This window comes from Rhipicephalus microplus, chromosome 4, assembly GCF_043290135.1.
Source record: "Rhipicephalus microplus isolate Deutch F79 chromosome 4, USDA_Rmic, whole genome shotgun sequence".
Lineage (NCBI taxonomy): Eukaryota > Metazoa > Arthropoda > Arachnida > Ixodida > Ixodidae > Rhipicephalus > Rhipicephalus microplus.
In genome coordinates, this window is record NC_134703.1 from 151188838 (window position 1) to 151214314 (window position 25477).

Consider the following 25477-nt stretch of genomic DNA (forward strand, 5'->3'; position numbering starts at 1 on the left):
AGTTCTTACATTTATAATAAAATATGTAGCAGAAAAGCACCTGGTTTCGAAGAGGTGAAGGTATTCAAAGCCATAAAGACGAAGATAAAAACAAGCTCATGCACAGCCCACTCCTCCAGAGCTTGCATAATAGGACACTGATTGATACAGGGGGGTTTCACGTTTCAAAACCACCATATGATTATGAGAGACCCCGTAGTGGAGGGCTCCGGATATTTCAACCACCTGGGGTTCTTTAACATGCACCCAAATCTGAGCACATGGGCCTACAACATTTTCACCTCCATTGAAAATGCAGCCGCCATAGCCAGGATTCGATCCCGTGACCTGCGGGTCAGCAGCCGAGTACCTTAGCCACTAGATTGCCGCGGCGGGGCGCATAATGAGGACACCGAAGGCAAATACAGAGTCGTCGCAGATCGTGGACACAGCATTTCAGAAATTGCGTATTGTTTCTTTTGTGTCAAGGAAATGCTTAGCTTGAAAGAAAATCATGTTTTAGTTTTCTGAACACCATTATCACCATTCAGAGGGCCCCAGAGGGGGGCCTTCCGACATGGCATTCGCCATGCTCACGCTGCCTGATAGCGAACTCTGAGTAGCAAGGAACTTGAACGAAGCAGAGCCCAGTCGAGACAAAACTTGCATTGTTCTCAAGTAAAGTTAGTTTTTTGCAGGAGCTGGACAGTGCTACCTTTATTTTATTCATTCTTGCAGTAAACCGAATCAATCTTTTCTGTCATGGTTTGTTCGAGTACTACTTGTGATCTAAAGCACCGAGGCTCTACTATGTCATTTGGTTTGTTTTCCAGAATGTCCCACTGATAGTGCGAGTCATGCCCTACATTTACCTTAATTTATCGATTACTAAAGCGCCGCTGTGTATAATACTGATGCCTTAAATGTTCCCAAGCATCAACTTTTCACAGTAACACAATATGTCATTGGTTTGCAATATGCCTTTAACTTCCTCATGGGCAACTCCTTTGAACGAAAACACAAGTTTTCTCCAACAATTTTCGAAGAACAATATGTGGTCCTGCACACTTAACTACAAGCACTGTTAGCATCACACTTTTTTCTACAGCACAAACACAGCATTTGCGACTTCACTCAAGCTTCACATGTAGTAACTCAAGCATCACATGCCTGACTCGGCAGTGGCTCCAGAGCTGCGTCTCAGTGGCAACGAGAGAGTGCAAAAACGTGACACCATGTGAAGAAATGGCGTTGGAATCGCAGAGCATAAGAAAGAAAACACTACAAACAGAAAACACTTTAATAAAAGATCTTTTATTTTTGAACCGCTTAAAAAATAAAGGTAGCCGTGCCATCGTAGCTACTGAGGTAGACAATAGGTGGCAGTAGTGCTTCCGCTGCGCTCACCGGTCAATGTAAAAAAAAAACGGTAATTGTATGCTTATATATACATCCATATGTTTTTCCTTTTTTTTTTCAAATATGAAAGTATATTTTTCTAAAAATCCGACTAACCTCTCATAAATATTAAATGTATTTTACAGCTGTCGCAGCAACTCAACGGTTTCTACCTCTGAATAACAAGCTCCCACCACTGCTCAAGTGAGCGAATTATTATTTGGGTTGTTCGCTTAAAACTCTACGTGATGTATACAAAGGTATGCGAGTGTACCAAGAGCCAGCCTGGTACATCTGTACCTGTTCTCACTATTAACATTTACTACAATAGTTGATACCATAAATTAAAGAAACAGCTGCAGTGCATTGGGGTAAAAAGAAAAATTACAATAAAACCTATACAAAAACTCAAGTCACGAAATAGCTAAAGCAATGCTGCTCATAGAGAAGCCATAGATTCACCTTCAGCACAGGGATGCACAAAGCATCTGCAATGCACGCAACTCTACACCGTTTTACACGATGAGCTTGAGTTAATCACTGTACATCATGGCACTTGAATACGGAGTGCCTGCTTGATCATCTCCACACACCTCTTCGAACCTTCGTGGGCTTCTTTGCAGAAGGGCAGAAAATTGAGAAAAGCATGCGGGAGGTTGTCCAATATTACAAGCTGCACGTAGCGGTTTGCTGCCTTCAACCGCTTTGACAGCATGACGAGGTCATCCAAGGTGGGGTCCAGGTGAAGGCCCTATGAGAGACAATGGAGCACATTCATATACTACAGATGCATACAGTAAGAGATTGTTAATACAACACTCGTTAACTCAGAAAATTGGATAATTCAAACGTGTTCTCTGGTCTTGGGCAGCATGTGCATTGTTTATTGGCACAAAACCTTCCTCAATTTAATCATATTTGGCCACAACCCAGCCAATCCAGATGATCCTCGGAGTGCGCTGAACGCGAAACGCCGCAAACGTGGGACACAAAGGAACGGAAACCGCATTTGTGAATGCCCGAAACCTCCGAGGGCTTTCAGAAAGGTGGTTCACACCCATAACCGCATAGTTGGTACATATAAGGTATGAGTCCAGAGCACATTTCGTATTAACACACGATAGTTTGAGCTTTGTTCCCATTGCGAAATAATTCCCATAATTCCCAAATGACAAAAATTGTGGCTTTGGCGCTGCTCTAGTGCAAAATAATTACTGGATTTACATATGCTTCACTAATATTAAAGCGTATTAACATAATAGAATTTTATTTTTGACACTTTCGATAAACGGCATTCGGTTATTTTAACCAGCTTTTCGGTCCCTGAAATCTGAATTATCAAGCTTTTACTACGTATCATGCATTTGCAGTGCCGCGCAATTTCAAGGAAGTGCCCCCTCCAAATGCATGGCTAGTTTCAAGTTCTGCGCTCTTTCGGGAAAGTCCCCCTCCTCCAAGTGCTCTTGGCACATTGATTATGCACCTCATCCTGCAACACTGACCGGCTTGAATCCAATCCAATCCTGCGTAGCATTCTGACTTAAACTGAAATTTGTTGTCGAAATTTGTTTTTTTTTTTCGTAATGATCGCACCATGAACTTAATGGTTACCCGTGACTTTTTTGAGGTTCCCGTTAGAACAAGCATGACCTTTGAGATCTGCATTTTCAATTCAGTGATGCCTAGTGCTTCATGCAATAACCTAGAGAGAAAACTGGTGCTGTGATCGTTGTACCGCCATTGGAATGATGAGAAACACAGGCCTCAAATTGGATAGCGTTAGCTAGTGAACTGTCTATGGATCTTTTTCTGCACACTCATTTTCATCTTTTGCGCAGCGTGGGTAGTAGGGTTCTGTGCAAAGCACACAAGCAGTGTTGTTCTTCAAAGAGGCTGAAGACCACCAGGTATCTTCGTTTTCTGCGATACAGTTTCTGCGATACAGCTTTACAGACTGTATTTAACAGTTTTAGCGAAGCGTTGTACACTCACCATTGCAAATGGATGTAGCGTCCCATGCGAGTGCAGCACATCACACATAGTTCACGTTTTCGTATAAGCGCGGCTAGCTAAAACTTGTTCAAATTGTGTGCAAAATGATAGCGAAGCTAAGTAGAGGCACCGGCACGCTACTCTGGCTCATCTTTACAACAAAATGAGAGATGTATGAGGGGGGGGGGGGGGGGGGGCAGGCCACTGGGACAGACATATCTGGCATAATGGCAGATGATACATTGTGTTTCTCACTCAATACAGCACTGTTATTTCTTTAAATAAAGAAATTGTGTTTTCAAGAAAAAACCAAGATCACTTGTTTTCAAGTGCTCGAAAAAAAGTTCATTATAGTATTGGCCAAATCTGGAATAAAATTTCAGAGCAATGCATGCCCTGGTGGTTGAATTTGTCCAGGTTTCACTTTCACCTCACGGTCATGTAAAGTTTTTACAATAAGTTTTACGTACAAAGTATGAAGCAAGTTTTATTAGAAAATAACTTCGTGTCACTTTTGTTTTACACTCGGCAAACAAGCGTTGTAAATCTCAAGAACGTAATCCATGACAGATTCGAAGCTTGCACTTCCCATCATTCCCATGGTGCGATGCTGAAGGAGCCCGCATAGACATTAAAAAAAGATTCCCTCCCCTCTAGGTATTTCAGTGAGAAACTCATACAATGATGCGACAGTTAGCAAAATTAAGGTCTTCAATTTATGTGTTTGCTGAAAAACAACCTCATGTTTAGCAGCACCACACATTAGCCACAAAGCCACTAAAGCAGCTGGAAAGCAGGTACAGAGAAAGGCAGACACGCAACAGGGTTTATGGCAAAAATTCAAGGGTTTTCAAGAACTTCAAGGCTGTGTGTGTAAGTTTTCAAGGACTACTATGTCAGTTGGAGGACCCAGTTAGCATATGTTCAGGGGACCACGGAGGCTTAGAATAACTGAAATTCATAAAATAAAGGTGCCATCGCTAGAGCAGACGTCGAAAGTATGGCTCCAATGACATTTTCTTTCTAAATAGTTTTCAATCATAGTGTCTTAGAGTTGCATAGATAATCACTTTCAGTATGACATAAGAGGCAAACTTTTATTCAGATAGGAAAGAGTGAAGAAGAGTTATGATGCAATACCTCGTTGCATATTTTCAATTTTCCTATCAGTGTCCACTATCACCTGCTGCTCGGTATTGGCTGCCTTCTAAGGCTGTTTGACTTGATGATGCACATCAGATTGCCAGTTGCCTCTGTGATTCTGCATGTGAGTCTGCTGCAGTGGTTAATTCCTGAACAGTGGCTTCTAGTTCTTTTCTTGTTTTGTTTTTCAAGCATTTCAACCTGCTCTGCAATGCAACATTTCTTTTCCTGTGTCTCATCCTCCTGCTCTTGCTTTTTACGAGTTCCCAAAAATGCATAGTCTTGGTTCCTCACAGAACCTATTGACGTTCTCAATTCTTTTGTGATGGGCACATAATATGTGCCACTTGTTGTATTTTAGGCATTACGAATAATGTGGTGTAAATAAAATGTGCAACAATGTTTATTAAAAAAAAAAAACTAAAGAATTTTCAAGGATTTGCCAAAATTTAGCACTTTGAAGGACTCAAAAACGAACTTTTCATAGTCAAGGCTTTTCAAGGGTTTCAAGAACCCGCATGAGCCCTGGCTGCTAGCAAGACTTATAACCTAGTAGGGCAACCCTTCACGAGAGAAAGAAAAGACAGACATAGAAAAACCTACAAAATTGGAGCGCATCTACAGAGACCTACCACAAAGTAGCAAGGTGGCATTTTCTGGAGCATCCAGCCAGGGGCGAGGTAGGGTGAGATGAACGGGTTGCTTGCCAGAATCTTCATAGTCTGGAACTTTCGGTCGAAGCGCGAGGCCCTCCGAAACCATGGAACGGCCAAACCTTTCCTTTTCTTACCACTCTGGCCACAGAGCAGCTCCCAGTTGGCAAGCACGTGCCTCTGGTACAAGTGGCTGGCGCTAAGAACACTCACCAGCGCCCGCACCCAGTATGTGGCCGCCCGACAGCACCGATTGCGCACCGGGAATGTCAGATCCACAGGCATCTCTAGCACCACGTGTTCGTCCTCGTGCTGGTCGGCTTGGCACGAGGCGTCCGCCTCATCGCACTGAGACGCAAAGCGACAAAGATACTGGCTGGGCAGTTCTCCGGCCACTTCTAGCTGCACAACATTCTTCGTGCGCGTCAGGGGCATCTTGGCCTTTGTGGGTGGGGAAGTGCGCTCAGAATTTCCTGTATCCAAGTCACTCTTTGGCACAGGATGCATGCTGGAAATGCAATTAGTCTCAGCGGAGCTGTGGCTGGAACTGAATGCACTGTTTTCCGTTACACCTTTACGACGGGCCGGCGTCTCTGGAGGAGCCTTGGGGCACAGTTTGATGTTCGGTTCACTGGCACAGCCAATGTACGCTGCAAGAAGACGGGCTTCGTTACAAAGTGCACACATCTAGGCCCCGTTCCTCAGCAATTTAACTCGTCTAAAGCAACTAGCGATTTTGCGCAGCTGCAGCAGAAATATTCTTCATCATGATTTGCTATGCATTAGCACTTGTTTTGAGACATGCCCATGCAGAGGGTTACGCCAGGTCTTGGGCTTGTGGTGATACATAATTAAACATTTTATTATGAATGAAGCCCACTTTAACAATTATAAACAGGAGAAGATAACAAGAATAATTGGTGGGATTTACCGTCCCGAAACCATGATATGCTTATGAGGGACGCCGTAGCCGAGGGGTCTGAAAATTTCGACCACCTGGGGTTCCTTAACGTGCACCGAAATCCAAGTACACGAGCCTATAGCAGTTTTGTCTCATTTTAAAATACATTGAAAATACAGTTTCCGTGACCGGGATTTAATTTTACAACCTCTGGATCAGTGGCCGAGTGCCTTAACCACTAGACCGCAGTGGTGGGAAATGGGAGAGGATGGTACCATCACTGGAAGTGGTACCACACTACTACCATTTCAATGCCACTTCTTTCCAATGATTCCATCGTCTTTCTTTTTGTCCCTTTCTTGAGAGACACTTATTTTTGAAATCGAATACAGCTATTTCTGCTAGCTATTCATGACGTCTACACTCATGTTTCAGACGTAAAATTTTGCATGAAAGTTTCTCTACAGCTATGCTACCTGAAATTAAGCTTTCAGTACAGCACAAAATTTCTTGGAATCGACCTATTAACCCAGTTAGTGTCTCATTTTTGGGAAATTTTTCCAACTAAAAGAGCGTCTTTTTTTTTTATTGATCATCTCGAATCATACTATACCAATTACGCGAAGTTGAAAAAAATATTTGCACCACATTACTAAGTCGAACCAACACAATGCAGTATGTGTTAGAATGCTACTTAGGAAATCAGCTGCTGGCTGCTATTAATAAAATATATAAAACACATGAAGAAAAGAAAACAGCTCATCACTGAAGTACTCGGGAAAGTCACCTGGCAATATAAAATTAACTCTTGTTAGCATTAGCCACGAAATTTAGAGGACGCTTGAGTGTCGCCTTCAGTAGTGGAATGCGACAGCGAAATCGGGCCCCATGCGCATCACCTTCTCGACTGCTAGCCTGGCTTCTGTTCTCGATGGATGCATGCATCAACCACAACAAATCAAACGTCTGTGCATATAACTCTGGCTGTTTCAAATTTTGTTAGAAGGCCTACCGCAAGTACAGCAGCGAAGTGCCTATTACCCCATATTTTTCCCTTTTGTGAATCAGCAAAGGGCTGCGAACCTATGCAGCTACAAACCTACGGAGCTGCCGACTTTGCAGATGCTTTAACTGATAATGATCATTAAATACAACTCAGCTTGATGATGACAGAAAGCTTAGTGCCTCTACTCTCTTTCCTTTTCGCAGTTCTGAGCCCATTCTTTTTTGAATGTGCCAAATGCACTCCAGCATGCAAACTGTCACCTCTCTATATAACAATGATGCTTGAACTGCAAGGAATCCTTTGCTATGTAAGAAGGGGGGCACATCAGGTTGCCACAAATGTTTTGAAATATGTCATTTTTAGAGAGAAAAGAACCCCACTGAGATTAACAAATGACTGATTCTGGTTTTAAAAAGGTCACAGATTTCAAATAACACAAAATGAAAAAATATTTATTTCTTCATTTTTGCTTACGCTGCCTGCTTAAAGTGTTAACAGGTGCGCAAATGCCCAGGACCTACCGTGAAGACAGGTCAGCATGAAGCCAAGGGGGAGCAGAGGATCCACAGCACAGAGAATTCTTGAGGGTGACGGTGCCATGCTTAGCATAACAGGTGTGTACGCCGCAAACACTCCACTGGGGCGTCGGATTTTGAGCTCTATGGTTTTAAGGCAGAGAGCCAGCATCAGGTTCCCTCCGGCACTGTCGCCAGCGACACAAATATTCTCACCAGTCCAGCCTGCAGAAAGACAAATGAAGAAGTCAAATACAGTTCACTAGAACCAACGATGCTATAAAAGAAGGCATGCTAACAGCTTTTTTTTTCGGGGGTGCAGATAAAAAAAAACATTACTGTATAAATTAAAATCTGGATATACGATACCTAAATACAGTTAAACATCCATATAAGAAACCTCCATACAACAAATTCCTCGATATTACGAAGTCTTTCTATTCCCTACTGTCACTCCATAGATGCACATGTATCTGTGACCACTATTTAACAAAATAACGGCGGCAGACATCCTGGAGATAACAAATTTTAGCCATGAACAATCTACAAATCTTGCCTTGGATTTTGTCATTTTGGCACGAGCATGCATCTCCTGCGGTTGCCCTGCCATCACCAAAGTGCGAAGCGGGCAGGTGGGCCTGCTCCCCACGAATTGGTGTTGCCGCTGTTCTTGCCACTGTGGGCGCATGCGTGAACATGCCCTCCCCCGCCGTCCTAACAAAAAAAAGAATACTACTTGTGCGCTGGCAGTGCCATTCTTAAATTGCTGCATGAGTCTTTGAACTGTACTTTAAGCGACACAGGTGATGCTACTTTGCGTTGTTACCCTTTTAGTTGGCGTCACACATGTGGGGCCGCACTGCATCTGGAGAGTGCTTTACCGAATAATTTTCTGCGGTATCCATGTCGTTCGCTTTTCTTTTTCAATGCTGTGTGCGCTTGCATGGTATCACTGCGTGCGCATACAGTGACCCCTGACGACATTCAACCTTGCTCCTTTTTTTTTTCCTTTCCTTTCTTATGCGGACAACCGAGTCGTTACTACCGAGATGTCAGATTGGGCGCTGATGGAAACTCTCTCTGACCAGAGCGACAATGACACATCTATGAAGGTCAACTAGTCAGGCGCTATGCCATCTTACACTGTGCCGCGAGACCATAGCCTTCGTGATTAGCTCAGGCAACACGATGGCCCATTAGATACAATGCAATGAATGTGATAGCAACGAATTGTATTGTTATATTAAGTAAGGCTGGCAGTCAACTCCTTTGGATCCGATATCGCCGAACTCCTACAAAACACTGGTATACAGTGCAATTCACTTATAACGATACCACATATAACGATATATCAATTATAACGGCGGGTGAACAGCGCTTATCCGGCCTTGTCAATGACCACGCAAGGTGAACTGGTGCCGATTGAGGCGCTAGTAGACTTCATGTGGGCCAGAGAAATGCCGCCAGAGTATTCGGAACAGCTTGAAGGTATGTGAACCACGTTTGTTAAGCTGAAGCTTCCGCGGAAGAAACTGCGGGTATCAGACTTCTTCATCGTGCCGAAGTCATAAATGCTGTTCGAAGCATAAAATAAAGTTTTTTTTTAAAGCCTTTATTTTACATTATCTGTTCATTGGTGGAAAAAGCCAATTAGAGACCGAAGCTACGAAAGGTATACATCCGGTGACGTTTTTTTACGACAGTCCAGATATAACGAGCATCGGTTATAATGATATTTTCAGGTTTCCTCAACATCGTTATAAGTGGACTTTACTGTAATCAAATATGGTTGCTCCAGGAAAAAGTGCACTTTTCATACAGTCTCTTCACAGTGAAAACAAACTGACACTTGACGAGATAGCACGCGCGCCAGTGATCGCGATCGCGTCCTTCAAATCAGTTCACTGTTGCTACTCTAGCGACACCCCACCCTGAGTTTTTTCATGCATGACTAAGTGATGCATGTGTCGCGACACACTTCGATAGTGATCAAGCCCAGCCAGGACCAGAATTTTTTCACTGGCTCATCTGCGCAAGTTGCGGAAAGGAGCCAATTGGGCTCGAGAGCTTCAGCCTCGAACAAAATATGCAGCTTATATTTTGGGGTAATACTTTACAGCAGCTGCTTCTTTTGCAGCCTGCAGGTACACATTCAGTGCCTCAACACATGGGAGCCATTCGGTCAGGTGTGAAAGCATGGTGATAATGTCAAATTTAGATGTCTATGCAGCATGCCCATTCGGTCTCAAAGGTTGAAATCTCGCAGTGACCATTCGGTCACTGCGAGATTTCAAAGCACATACATTAAATATTTGTGGTTAAAAAATCACCAGAGGGTCAAAATTGTAGGAGCCCATCACTATAGCATCCCTAATAATGATATTGTGGTTTTGGGATGTGAAACCCTATATATTTCATCATTATTATAGTGAGTGTTCAGTGCCTGAAAAACGCTGAGAGCACTAAGGTAACACTGCCCACTTTGTTGTGCAGATGGGCTATGCAGCACCGCGCCTGTGCATAAATTAATCCTCGCAATGTGCATGACTAGGAAACGCACAGGCACACTTCGTATAGCGATCAAGCCCAGTCCCGACTGAATTTTGTCGCTGGCTCATCTGCCCAAGTCGCGGAAAGGAGCTCGTTGAGGTCGGGGGGCGCACATTCAAACAAAATATACAGCTTATAAACTCTGGGTTAATACTTCACGGCAGCCTCTTTCTTTTTGATATAGTAGCGCCCCAGCACATACTCTTTTGCAGCGTGGGCACAAATTTAGTGCGTCACCGCACGCCACCAATACTGTCACTAGTGAAAGCACGGAAGTAGTGTAAGATTTAAACGTCTTTCCAACAAGCTCATGCACACTAACACTCACTGACATATCTTCAGCAACGATGACTCTTTTTTCAATCACTAGTGCGCACTCTTCAGCCTTTATTGTGCGAAAGGCCACAAAACTATCGTTTTCGTCAGAGCTTTCAATGCTGTGCCAACTTGCAGACAACAAATGAACACTTTCAATGTCAAAGTGAGTGCACCACTCGCCGTGTCCGCGCAGTTTTCCAGCTCACACAGTGATTTAACACACTTCAAACATTTCTTTTGACCATCCTCACTTGATCTGGAATCTATTTTTCGGCTTCGAAGATACCACGGGAGGTAAGGAAAAATTTAGGCACACTTTCCTGCACAAGAGCCCACTTCATTACCACGAGCGTTTTCGACATTTTTTTCTATCGACAGTGCGGCTGTGGATTTTCAAGGCATCCTCGGCATGAAATGCACATCGACAACTCACGATTTATTCGACAGCAATTTATAAAGATGGGGAATAGTGAGATCCACACGCAGCACGCAGAGCTGGATCTGGGAGCCGAGAAGTCTCTTGGGCACTTGTTAGCACTACAAACGCTTGTGCATACAAGCACGCAAGTCAGCATTGCAAGACGAACAAACATCTGCGCTACATAAAACACAACAGCACACAAAATATCTTCAGTATGTGTACTACAACACAGGGACATAGCTCAACCACAGCCAAACAGATACGATTTTGCAGACGGGCTGAAGCCTGTTGCGACAACGACAGCCACAACTTGCAGCGGCACCACGCAACAAAGCCGAGTTTTCAAAGTGAACCAGTGCTATATAGGTTGATGCCAGCCATGATGATACGTGCCAAAGTGGGTGATGCTTATGCTGATACGAATAGTGCCAATAGCGCATTTGTATAGAAGTGTGAGAAGCCAAAGATGAAATCCTGCTTTAACCTTTAGTCAACTAGTGTATGAACACTAATAGAAAAGTTGAAATATTTATCCCAGTTCACGAACATCTTAACTCGAAGAAAATAAAAATATATCTAGTGATGATGATGATGATGATGATGATGGTTGCGTTCTCTCGCGTCATCTATCGACTACTTCTAGAAGCTCTCCGGCACGCGCTGATTTTGAATATGCATTGGTTGAAAAAAGTGTGGGTGGGGCCCTTAGAGATTGTTTTCTTTAGATTATGTACTTTAAAAAATGGGGTGTGGCCCTTACATGCATTTATACAGTACTCACTTAAGAGCAATTAAACTTGAGCTGTTTATAGAACTTTGCATACTGATTTCAAATATATAATTGGTTTTATTGCAAGTTGCATACATTTAGTTCTGCAACATGACTAAGTGAAAACCTCAAGCCTTTTGCCCCTCCCCACCTCTTTCCATCACTAAGCTTGCACAACTTTTTTTTGTCACTGATAGTTTATAATTTTTTAAATAAAGTGTAGAATGCAGAAAACTAATTAGGAAGTGAATCCAAATTATGTCATAGACATGAAAAATTCGAATTTGGGGAGTCCATATTTCTTCTACCCTGGTAAACGTTTACATCCTTTATATCTCATCCCCTTCTCACGTGGTAAGTGCTATATCGGACAAACCGAGAGGTGTTCAAATAACTATCAAATGAATCACATGGCATCGCTGAAGGCCCACTCTTCGTCGAATCTGTGACTACATTGCAGAGATTGCGAGTGTCGCCCTTTTCTTCACGAAACAAAGGTATTGTCCCAGCACAGAGATAGGCGAGCAAGAGAAGTTGCTGAGGCTTTTTATATCCACAAGTACCTATACGTTATGGGAGAGGCGGCCGCGAGCGCGCCGACCGTAGGAGGAAGGAAGAGGAGGACGACAATTGGGTGCGCGCTTGGTGGCACGTGGCAGCGGCTGGCAGCGGACAGCTGCAGCCCGGGTTGCGGTCAATAAAGAAGGTTTCTGGTCGGGCTCCACGTCTTCCCTGCGGGGTTCTGGGCTGAGCTGTCTCGAAACCCCCCTAAATTTGGCGCTAAACGGGCTAAATAGGAAGAACCTTGCCCCTGGGTCCCGGACATCGAGGTACCTGGCAGTCCACAACCACAGCCCTGAGGCCGCCGCTGACAGTGCCCACTTTTTCCGGTCAAAACGCGAGAAAATCTGTCCTCGACTTCATTGACGATCTTTTCGTGTACTTGACTGTTAGCGGCTTCTCAGAGTCCGATGTGCTCCGGTGGGTCCTCCCAGTTGCTCTGCATGGTACAAAGAGTTTGTTTGTCCCTCTGCAGTTGCTCTGCAGAGGGACAAAGATGCCGTTGAACAGCATGCAAAGGCTTCCACTCAAAAGGCGGCGCGAGGAAGAACAGCGGAAGCTACGCAGAAGTCTTGAGACCGAGCACAACTTGGTGGCTAACTCGCAGAAGGCACAATTTGGGCTGGCACTGGAGGCCCTGAAGAAGACACCCAAAGCGCAGATTGAGAAGATGAAGGAACAGCATGCAAGTGTCGTGGAACAACTGGCCAAGGAAAGAGCGCAGCTCGAACAGCACATGGCTGAGGAAAAGGCGTCTGCCAACCAGGTTATGAAAAGCAGACTGGAGATTGTAGACACCGCCAGGGTAGAGTGTGCCGCAGGAGTCAAGCGGCTGCATGATGAATTGGCAAAGGCGGAGCAGCCGCTGCGCTTTTTACGTCAACGGCACGAGAAGGACCCACCAAGGGAGGAGGAAGTGGTTGCTGCGACAACCAGTCTGTCTACGGCAGAAAAGCCTGTGATGACTGTGTCGCTCAATAGTTTGGATGGGAAGCTTTCTGTAAGAAAAGCCGAGAAAAGAACCGCTCAGCAAGCAGTTGAGTCAAAATATTACGCCACGGCTTCTGTTGCAAAAAATAGAGAGTCCTCGGCAGACTGGTTGGACATTTCCGTGGAGGACATCCTGTACAAGCGGTCTTAACTGATGAAGCAGCTGAGGAGCCTCAGCGCCATTGTGGACAAACTGCAGGCAGAAAAAGAAGGCTTGCAGGAGTCCTTATAGAGAGCGACAAAAAGGGTGGACACGTTTAAGAAGGAACCTGCGGCTAACACAAATAATTGCACAGGTGTGTGTGCCCTGGAGTGCAAAGTGGCTGTCCTCGAGGTCCGAAACAACGTCGAGAATGGCGATGAAAAGCAATCTGGCATTAACACCAGCGAGGATGGAGATGTGAGTGCCAAAGGCATAAGCAGTCAGAGCCTCTGCACGAACGTTACGCTTCCATTGCTGCTGAGCTCGCTAGCGTTCAATGACTACTACGTGGAGGAGTGGCCACCACCAAGACGTCAGAGATCCGGGCGGCTACAACGGCAAAAGATACAGCGAGATGCTTACTGCAACCACAGCACCGTGCAACAATGTCAGCACCAGGAGGTCTACTTTGATTACTTTAGGCCTGCTAGCTAGGTGGTACCGCATCTGCACCAGGAGCAATGGCTTTCCGTCATGTTGACACGGACGATAGCAGTCACTAACCTGAGTGAGACCGGTGCGCCTCCATCTTCGGGCGGCAGCGGAGATGGTACCCCTGCGCGAGTCAGGGACTACGACGTCTGGCAGCCAATGAGGTATCTCGAAGTGTCGCTTGACTGCCCAGGCATGTGGTTGTGTGCACCACGTGCGGTCCGCCGTGGCCACGGATAGCCCCTCCATTTATGCGGCGTCTCCTCTTCACTTTTTCAGAGGGGAGGGAGCAGTATGGAAGAGGCGGCCGCGAGCACACCGACCGTAGGAGGAAGGAAGAGGAGGACGACAATCGGGAGTGCGCTTGGTGGCATGTGGCAGCGGCTGGCAGTGGACAGTTCTGGCCCGGATACCGGTCAATAAAGAAGGTTCCTGGTCGGGCCCTGCCTCATCACTGCGGGGTTCTGGGCCGAGCAGCCTCAAAACCCCCCTATAACGTGCGTCGCGAGGCCTTCGGTCGCATTGTACCAACTAGAGATAGATTATCTAACTGCCAACCTCTAATCTTTTATGTGATTTCTTGCTATTTACTTTTGTGTTTTATTCAATAAAGTTTCAATTACTAGTCTGCTCTTGTGCGTGTGCCTTCTGTGTTCTTGTCTCTTTTTTGCAGTTTTTGTAGTTGAGTACAACAGGACTTGTCGAGGAACATGACAGTACCAATGCTATTGTGGCCGCGTTTGTGCCACGTACTGTCGTACGTAACGGAAATGACGTTCTTGTCAACTTCGCACACTGTGAGCTTCGACCTCGCAAGATTGGCGCAGATGGCATCCCTTACTGCATAACTGACTTTATGGCTGATTGCAGTGAATGACTTTTGGTGCAGATACATTGGCTTTTGCTAGCCAAGAATTGCCGCAAATCGGACCAGCTGCTCGTAGCCAATTCCTAGAGAGTGCGCCCCCACAACAGCCCTCACACTGACAGTCTAGCTGTCGCGTGAGCTATGACTTTCTTCATTCATAATAGAGGTAAACACATGAGAAAAGCATTGCTTGGCTACGCTGCTTGACAAGGCACAGTCCTTGCAAGTAGGCTTCACAGCACACACAGGCGCACAGCGCCCCATGGCGGTCCCCGACCATTACCACATTATTTAAAAGCCAGTCGCGGCACTCGAAACACACGGTCAAGCCGTGCCTCTTTTTATTACTTTTTGCGCTACAGAATTGCAGGAAATCATCATTACTTGAAGAGTGAGGCTCGGCTCTTCACCTCATGCGAATGACAAATAAGCCTAAATACTAGCTTTAGAGCATAGTTTTTATTAAGCTGAGCCAAATAAATGCTTTTTCTTGTTCTTTTCTTCACCGTCATAAGTGTACTTCATTAAGTGTTCTCAAGCAACATATTTGGGCGTACTTGGCATGTTAACATTTGGTTTTTGGGGGCACTTCTGATAAGACGAACTCCTGATAAGACAAACAAATGATTGTGGTACCTTCGAGTTCGTCTTGTGTATGTGAAGGTAGCGAAACCCCCGCAAGCGCGCTATGAGCATAGCATATAGTTATATTCTTACATGACACGCATGTCATGTTTATCATGTTTGCACCAGTCATATACCTCCGTCATGTATTCACGTCACGTACTACCAAATTTGGGATATGTGAAGCCAGCAAAATGACCGCGAGCACACCATGAGCGTGGCGTGTAGTCATGACTTACATGACATACACTCAAACCTCGTTATAGTGTAACGGGATATAACTAAGTAATGGGTATAACAAAGTAAATGAAATTCCCCTTGAAAGCTCCATTGAGAACCATGCGTTTTAAACCTCATTGTAACAAGTGAAATTGATCGGTAAATGGATATAGCAAACTAAATTAGTCTATAAAAAAACGACCGTAGTGTCTTAAGTATATCGTTTTCTGCGGAGTTCGACGCTCATTCGGCGCAACTCTTTCAAAACTCCCGCACCGACCTTACAGCCACGCCCCGCGCGGCCGAGAGAGCTGTCCTTCTCCCACAGCCAGCAAAGAGGATTGAGAAAGCGCTCAGCCGGTCATGTGACCGGCTGAGCGCTTCCTCAATCAATTTCCCTCTAATGAGGGCAACGACTGCGTCTCCGCTGCTACCATGGCTGCTACCCTCTGCACCAAGAAAGACCTCTCTCGACAGCTTTTTTTTTTCCCTCTCTCTCTCTGCGCGCAGCCTTGACAGGAGAAGGGTCTCTACGCACAGAGACAGAAAAGGGTTCTCATGGCACAGGCGCGTCGCAGATCGGCATTTGAGAGAGAGCAAACAATCCTCCACAGTCTTCTCTTTCCTTTTCTTCTTTTTCTTCTTCGCGCACAGCTTTGAGAGGTGCCGCCCTGGGATTGAGCATGGTGCTGAGAGCATTTTCGGAGAGCGGGATGTTCGAATTAACCATTGCAAGTGCTTGCGTGTTCGAATTACAGGGCGTTTTTGCCCATCGGAATACACATGGCTTTGACAGGACGTCAGCGTGAGTTCGAATTACCTGAAAATTCGAATTATTGAGATTCTACTAAGTTTATTTTCTGTGGCACGCGTGGTCGCGTAGCGGTACATCGGGCCATGAGGCGGTTTCCTTCTTTACATGCTTATAGGTGTGCGCCCCTCTGAGCATTGCCACAAGCTGTTATAATCGATATAACGAAATAATTGTGGCTCCCCTTCAACTTCATTATAACAGGGCTTGAGTGTACATGTCATAATTTTCATGTTATGACTAGTCACTTATGCTCGTCATACATTCATGTTATGCCATATCAATTTTGGTATAGATCACATTATCGAAACGGCCAGGACAGCTAAAGGTCATAGGCGGCTAGATAGATAGCTACGGTCAAAGTAGCCGAAGTTCACTAAGAAATGCTTTGCATTTAACAATGCTAATGACTTACTGTCATGGTGTGCGTGGTGCTTTCATCTGGTGTGCAGATTTGGTGCTTTGTGATGTGCAGTGCGCCGGCAAAGACGGCAGCACAAGAAAAAGGCAGAATCATCTTGTCGAAGTAAACCCGAGCGGTGGGCAGAAGGCGAAAGAGGAAGAGGACAAGGGGAGCATTCGAGAACAGAATCTCGAACGAAGAAGTTGCCTGTTGAAGCGCTCATCAGGTTCAGGTCGCGAAGCCGCTACCTACCAACTGCGGGCCTCCCTTCATTCTACTGGGTGCTCCAGCTGCTGGAGCCGGTGCATTGTACTCAGATCCAAGCACGTACCAGACCCGGTCTACTACTGACTGTCCTGGACGTGCCGTTTGCTGTTCTACCTTGCTGTTGGCTTCGCTACAACCTTTCACTCTGTGACTCGTCTTTGCCATCGACGTGAGATGTGACGCACCGAGCCATCAACGCATCATCCTTCAAGTGTCACAAAGTGAAGTGGCTGAAACCTTGTTTAGTGGAGTGGGGGAACTACGTTAAGTGACTTGAGAATGGTGTTTGTTATCGTAATCCCTTTTGTATCGCTTCTTTATCGCTAACCTTAACATCATCCGTTGTATTCTAAACATATTTTCACCCATGTGCAAATGCCCTCGTCAATCTCAGCAACAAACCTTTGAGTCGCCGTAATTACTTGAACCTGCCCTCACACTTACCAAGCTTTTCATGGTTGAGTAGAGCCCAGGCATAGACGTGTAACACTTCCTCAAGGGCCCGAGGGAAAGGTGCCTCCGGAGAGAGCGAGTAGTCAACGGTCAGGATGGGTACATCAAGGTCCTTTGCCCAGTCCCTCAGGTAGATCTGGCATGGTCGATGCAAAATGATGAAACAAAGTAGCACACATCATAAACGTTGTTCACTGTTATATCCGTACTTGTAACAATTATCTGAGAGAAAAGCAAAAAATAACACGCACTTTAATTTAAGCTAAAAAGACATAGCCAGTGAAGTCTTTCTTGCACATACTGTATTTTCGACCGTATGAGCAGCACCTCTGTACAGGGCAAACTATTTAGGACTTTCCCGGGGAAAAGCATACAACATGCAGCTCTGTACAATTTAATTCGTATAGTCAATCATGTAAATAAAACAGCTACTCCAACCAAACAAAAGAAGAGAGCGCTAGTGCTCAGACCTCTTTCCTTTAATCCAGCCGGTTTGCCCTTTCTTCACCTGTGTGATTGCTATACCAGCTCAGGTACAACATACTAACTCGCCCAATTATCAAACTTGTCCACCTCTGTATACGACACACCTAGTTTTAATTCAGTCAGCATGATAAAACATAATTATGACTTAGTTCGTCATCGTGAAATGTTTTACGCACTGAGGGCACCACATCCTCCAGTGTAGTGCCAAAAAGTTCTTGTGCTGCATTCGGCAACAACACTGTGTTGCCATTGATGGCTTCTAAGTAACTCTTACACGTTGCTGTAAACACCTTGCCTTGAAGAGCATAGTTTGCGTTTTCTCTGCAGCACTGTGAAGCATGGCAGAAACACGTAAATAACACTGCACCTCATGGTAAACACGTATACAGAGGCATGCTGGTGAATAAAAGCCAGAAGCTGCGACTACAAATGAACTGTGAAGAGATGCATCGTCACTATCTCTTAGCGAATTCAAGGCATAACACATCAGCAAAATAAACAGTTGTTAGGCGAAGATGGTTCTATTTTTATACAGTGTAGCCCGGTTATAACAATGTTGGGGAGAATCAGACATTACTTCGCTACAACTACTTTTTCACTATTTCCGAACTAAAAAACAAAAAAAGTTGAGACATCAAGCAGACCAAGTCGAAAAATTTATTTATACCCTCTGGAAAAACTGGTCGAGGGTCCCCTGCATGCGTATCACAAGCGGGCATTTCAGAACCCTGGCCTCAACCCTGTCCATCAGAGCGCAATCGTCCGGTTCAGACTCAGATACATACGCAATGTGTCGACCGCTCCAACAGTTTCTCCAGAGGTCATTGACTGAGGTTCGGCAATGTCGTCACCTTCGGAGCTCGAGAAACTGCTATCAGTGATTGTTTCCTTCTCTGAGACATTAGTGGCGAGTTCATCAGTGGTGAGCTCCTCAGTTGTGACGAGTCCTTTATCCACGAGTGCAAAGTTCATATAATCCAACCTGCTTGGGACAAGGCTTGCATTGCCAGTGGCCTCCCAAAGCTGCCCTAAGCTCGTCACAGCCGTGGCACCAGCTGCTGCTGTTTCTTCTTCGGCAGCACTGCTTCCCCACGAGAAAGCAGATTTTTGGAAGCAATGAAGGATCACTAAGACTTCACATAACTCCAGCCTCCACTTGCGAAAAATATTGCCTTCACCAGTGGCACCTTCAAGTCAGCCAAGTTATCAGCTGTATGATGTTGATGAGAAGACGCTCAATGACACTGCGGCGATAATGGACTTACATGTTTGCAATCACTCTCTAGTCCATCGGCTGCATCTTGGCGATTGTGTTGGGAGGCAGAAAAAGGACCTCGACAACACTATGTGCATCGACATGGTGTGCACTGGAGTTGTCAAGCAGAAGCAGCACTTTGTGCTTCTCCGAGCTCATTTTCTAGTCAAAGTCAGTGAGCCACTTACGGAAGATGTCCCCCATCATCCATGCCATGGTGTTGTGTATGTACGCTACTGACATTGACGGCAACTTGGCAAAGTCCCGCGGCTTCTTATGCTTGCCATTGGCCAAAAAGGACTGCTTGTCTGTGCCATCCATGTTGATTCATATGTGGGGTTTAATGTCCCAAAACCACCATATGATTTTGAGAGACGCTGTAGTGGAGGGCTCCGGAAATTTTGACCACCTGGGGTTCTTTAACGTGCACCCAAATCTGAGCACACGGGCCTACATTTCGGCCTCCATCGGAAATGCAGCCGCCGCAGCCGGTATTTGAACCCGCGACCTGCGGGTCAGCAGCCGAGTACCTTAGCCACTAGACCACCTCGGCGGGGCTGTGCCATCCATGTTCAGGCACACCAACATTGCCATAGGATTTTCGCTGCTTTTTTCTCCCATGCATTTATCATTCTTTGCCGCAAAAGTTCTTGCTGGCAGTAACTGAAAAAACAGCGCCGTTTCATCGGCATTGTAGACATCTCTCTTGTCGTATGTGTCAAAAATTCAGCACCTGTGCTTTTCCATCCAAAGCTGAAGACTATCCTCGTCAACAGAAGCAGCTTTACTGACAATTTTTTTGTATGTGATGCCACGGTGGTCATTGAATAGCTACAACCATTCGTTGCCTGGATTAAAGTTCTCGTGGCTGAGAACGAACCCCAGACATTCAGCCTGCACCAGCAGATTGGACCACTGAGAGGGACAATCTTTGCACGAGCACCTAGAAACAATTTGTAGAGCGCCACTTCAGCATCACTGTAAGTGGCAGTGCGAATCCGCTTCCGCCCACCGCTGCCGACGTGGTCGTCCAAAACATCATAGATTTTGCTGGCATGCTTTAAGTTTATATAATGGTAGCCAAAGTGAACTGGGCTATGCTATACTTCTGTGCAATGTCGGTCTTCTTGAATTTCTGGCGAACTTCATCCAAAATGGTGTGTTTCACATTGAGGGAGAGCACCTTTCATATGGCCGTGGATGAGCTCGACGTTCCATGTATCGCTGGACTTGAAATTGTCAAAGAGTTCGTCGGAGCACAGGGAAGGCCAAGCTGTTACCGCGGGGAAATCCAAGTGTGCTGCGATGACCCGCTTTTCACCAGTGAACAGAGTTGAACGAGTGTACGAGTGCTTCTGCTGTTCAAACTGTACTGCTTTGTTTTCATACATGAATCACGCCATCTCTGTGAACAAGCATGACATGAACAAGCATGACAAGCTTAGGCAGGCATCACTGGTGGCGCCACGCCATGGAAAAAAGAGCAATACAGGAGCGCATCTACTTCGCTTTTTCATTATGAGGTGGCAACACAAGTGCAATAGGGCTGACGTGGACCAATGGGTGGCCCAAAGGTCCAAAGCATGGGGCAGCGTTCTTATGAAGCAAGCCAGGCGATGTAGTACGCAGTGTGACGAGATAAGATACCAGCAACCTTTCACCCGGCAGTCGGCCAGCCTGGCACTGGACAAAAGAATAGTTCGCTTGTTTAGGGGACGGTAACCGTGTGATGCGGTGAAGCAAGCTTTCGCAAGAAGCCGAGCGAAAGAGCAATTGATGCTGGAAGGGCGCTGCCAGAAACCAAAAATTAGTGGTTTTTTAACCGTTTTGATTCTTGTGAAAGCTAAACAGAATGTTTGATGACATTTTTTTTTCTTTTCATTTTCTCGAAAAAATGCTTCGCTTAGCCCACTGAGGTGGGTTTATATACTTCGTTGAAACTGGACTTAAAAGGCAGTGAAAAGAGAGAAATTAGAATAGGAACTCAATATCACTTCATTATAATCACTACTTTGCTGTAAATGGGTTCGTTAAAAATGGGCTAATCTGTACTTATAACCCTGTGGCAACCAATTTGATATCTGGGGTTTAGTGGAAACCGAATTGATATCTGGGGTATCCCAAAACCACCATATGATTATGAGAGACGCTGTAGTGGAGGGCTCCAGAAATTCCAACCACCTGAGGTTTTTTAACGTGCACCAAATCTGAGCACACAGGCCTACAGCATTTTCGCCTCCGTTGCGTGGCAACCGCCTGGCAACCGAAGTGATTTTTCAGCATATTAGCCTTTTGTGGGCGTGTGTGTAGCGCACAGAGGCTCCATAGCTCAGTGGTACGGCATCCACCGTATTTCAGTGGTAGAGCAGCACGTGTGATTCGGAGGTCGCAGGTCTGCAAAGAAAATGAGCCCTTAAATGTGGTAGCAGTATATTGATGAACATTCTATTTTGAATCCACGAAATCTGGTGATCGTTAGGTTTGTGTAAATAATATACTTGATGACATAGTTTTTATCACATCAAAGGCACCTTGCACAAAAACACGGACAAGAAGGAAGAGAGCACAGACAGGCATAGTCTTTTTTTTTTTTGCGGAAAATGCCATCCACAATGGAATACCAACTCACCCAACCCTCGCTTTTTTAAAGTTATCTTGTAGACCCAAATATATACTTTTCTTGACATTTCCTGACCATTGTGAGTCCACTTCATTTAAAGTTTTCAAGTGACATATATATGGATGTACTTGGCATGTTAGCATGACTTTTTTTTTTTTTGGGGGGGGGGGGGGGGTAGCGGGGGGGAGGATTTTGATACTCCGAACTCCTGATAAGATGAACAAATGACTGCAACCCCTTCGAGTTTGTCTTAACAGGAGTCTGCTCTACAACAAAGTTTCATTTCTGCAATAAAAGAAAACTGAAGCAATAAATTTCAACTTATGCTGTGCCAGTGACTGAGTATTTCTGTTACACACGTTTTTTTTTTTTGTGAAGCGTTTTTTCAAAACATGTGCTATGCTCAGGTGACCAGCCACCAAAGTACAGCAGCGCCTATTTCTATCACTGGCCGAGGAGAAAAAGTAAACTGTGTGCTTTCCTCCTTGCCACTGCAGTAGAAAAGGTAAGCACGTGGGAACCCCAGTGGATCATGTTATCAGTCTTGCCCATTCTACACAGCAGTAGAGTTTCGTATTCGCCTCTTAAAGACATGAAATAAAGACGTTGTCTCCCGAGTATGTGCCCATCAAAATGAAATAAGAAATGGTGTTCCATGTCTGCTGCCATCTTTACAGCTGAAGGTATCAAAGGCATTTTACAGTAACCGGAAAATCGTAATTTTTGCAGCGACATGCCAGGACTTCCACAGCATAAGGACACATGCATCCAACCAGAGGCACTGACATCAATTTCCCATGCTTACTTTCAACTATGCCACACAGATATCTGTGTGGCATGCAGATAATCATGCAGGTGCAGATAATATAGATATTAATTTAAATACAGATAATATGTTTTGTCTTGACATTAAAATCAGTTCTTGCATGGCACATCTATTGACACTGACGCTACTGTGACATCAGGTTACAGTATCAGTTCTGGCAACAGTATGGCTAGATAGAATCACTTCAGGCACCAAAATGTTCCAAACGGCCGCTTGTGCGTCACCGACGAAGCCGCGGACTGCAGCAACCGTCAAAACGTCACGATATCTTGCGCAAGCACTTGACGAGAAACTTGTATGATGTCCAGACGTTATGAAACAGTGGGAACTAAATCTTGTTTTCAAAATTCTGTCAATGTTTCAAGGTGATTCGATGCCTGATAAAGCATTTTAGAGGCTTTTAAAGGTTCTGGCCTTTCTATTGGTACAAAAAACTACTATTGAAAACTTTTGTGTTGGTACCACCCTTTTATAGGTGTACTATACGCAAAACCAGATACAAAAGGTTGTCTTTAAACTGGTACCCTCACAAGAGACAAATGGTTATTGAAGATAATTTTCTTCGCTCAAGTCCTGTAACCGTGATTCTCCATCATGAGATACTACTTAGTCAATGTGGTGAAAGGCATAATGTAAGAAGCACCCACCTCATGCGAGTCTGGAGTTTGGGAAACAAACCCGCCCCCATGGCAGTGAAGCAGCAGACCCTTGGATGGTGGAGATGGACTAGAAAACCATCGGCTGCCTGTAACTGCCTCCTGTAAGAAAAACCATAATATGTCCACATCAGAACAGAAAGCTGGCGTACGCAAAAGCTTTGGCTCCAAGAGAAGGGTGTGATAGCATAATTAATGTTCTTTGGCATTGCGTTCGCAAATGCTAGCCTAGCTTCGTGTCTCGATGGATATCTTAACCATGCAGCAAGGAAAGAACGTCTGTGCGCATAATTTTTGCCGCTTGAAAGCGTACTAGTGTGCCTGTTGCAAGTACAGTTGCGAAGTGCCCACTATGCATTAAATTCTTCATTTTCCTCAAGCTTCTGGCCGAAAATGAAAACTGTCCTAAAATGAAAGGTGTGTCTATTGATACCAGCACCCAATCTCTCAGCTTGGCTGACAATCTTGGCAGCAAAACTTTTTTTCAGTATCTCTTGAAGAAGAATGCAATCAAAACAAGGCAGCAGTTTCGAACTCACCTGTCCTTTCCTCCACCGATAAGAAAGTAGTCGACAGCGGACAGGAGCCCTTGGCAGGTGAGACGAAGGCACAGGGATGTCCACTAAAGCTAGCCCATTTTCAGTTGGCAACCTCTGCATTGTTGCGGGCACCGTCACTACTTCGCACACCTCCAGTGAGGGACAGATCCACTGGGGCACACGCTGCAATGAGACAAATGTGCAATGACTCAAAAGAGATACTCTTTCCTCAAGATGGTCGCTGACAACAGCATCAATGCATGCCAGAAACACTACAACAGCTGCAAAAAGGCAAATCTTAGTTCAGCAATTTTTCTGTTCCTAAACTTCCCTGTTATAATCGTAGCAGGTTCTAGAGTGGACACAGCCTGCTTCTTGATGGGGCCTGGCAACACTCTTTTAACACGCTCAAAAATGCTGCCGATTGGTAGTCGAGGCTGTTGAAAACAGCAGAGTCAAACATTTATACCACAGCACGTGACACAACACAATTGCTACTCAAGGTGAGCTAGAAATTGCTCCCTCTTCCCTTTATAAATAATGCTATATATCCAATTACTGTGCCATAGACCCAAAGTCCATGGCCGTTAGCTGATTTGACCATTGTGAGCTGCACTTTTACCACCACTGCCAGAAAATGCCACCACCTGTCCACGCGTGTGCTCGTATTCACACTAAGAAAAAGCTGTGCGTTTGCAAAAAAAATGGCTCAAAGCTATGACCTACTGATGAAGGAATGCATCTTCTTGCCCTTTTCCATCATCCTGCATAGCTTTCAGTGTGCTAAGTGGTACGAATAAAGAGAGAAAGCGTATAGTGTTTACTACGTAACAAAACAGATCCACGCGCGTGAAACTGCGTCGACTTTCGGTCGCACCACGTGCCAGCGGAGCCTTTGTCACTCGCTACCAGCCCTATGCAACAGCCCTATCGGTTAGAGCTGGACGCCAAACTCGTGGTTCCCGTTGAGTCGCGACGGCGGATGGTTTCAGGCCAGTGGGAATAGAGATGGGTTCTTTGCCTGGCACTGTTTCTTAGTGCCAAAGCGCTACCGACAGACAACACAATGCACAGCTAATGACAAAGCTATATTATATGACAGCTTTGGAAAATACTTCTTTTTACATCTAACTGTATATCACAGCATGTACCTCATCCTCTATGGAAATATTAGTGCATTTTTATTTTTTTCAATGAAACCAGAAAGGGATTTAGTAACTCCTACAAGTACTTTAGAATAAACGTGATGATTAACCTAATATATAATGTGAACACTGATACTGATTACATGATTAACAGTGCTAATCACATACCCTAAAATCTCAACTAATGAGCCTAGATATAAAGAAATATTGGCAACTATGAAGTAAATTTTAAGAATAGTCTTGAAATATAGCATTGGGAATTGTCTTTATGAAGAGTTTTTGGATATAACAAACTTATTTTGCTGTAAGAGGCAACTTTGCTATAATGAGATTTAGGTGCACTTGGACTCCTGAACTGTTAGCTCTATATTGTCACAAGTAAACTACTACAAGACAGTTGTTTACCACAAAACTTCAGAGCACTTTAGCTATCTGGGACATTCACACAATCATTTAATTTAATGCAATGAATTAG

General features: G+C 44.9%; 1 protein-coding gene across 2 annotated transcripts in view; it reads right to left on the minus strand.

Annotated features, from left to right (window-relative positions):
* Positions 1-1274: 1274 nt before the first annotated feature.
* The window catches only part of Hsl (hormone-sensitive lipase), a 31118-nt gene continuing 6915 nt past the window's right edge, over positions 1275-25477 (minus strand). For both annotated transcript variants that reach the window (XM_037423492.2, XM_075893750.1), the window contains exons 3-8: positions 23858-24040; positions 23310-23420; positions 17467-17611; positions 7594-7812; positions 5145-5815; positions 1275-2128 (exon numbers count right to left, since the gene is read on the minus strand). In XM_037423492.2, coding sequence (XP_037279389.2) covers positions 1925-2128; positions 5145-5815; positions 7594-7812; positions 17467-17611; positions 23310-23420; positions 23858-24040 — 1533 coding nt within the window. In that variant the 3' untranslated portion in view covers positions 1275-1924. The remainder of the gene's footprint in view (positions 2129-5144; positions 5816-7593; positions 7813-17466; positions 17612-23309; positions 23421-23857; positions 24041-25477) is intronic.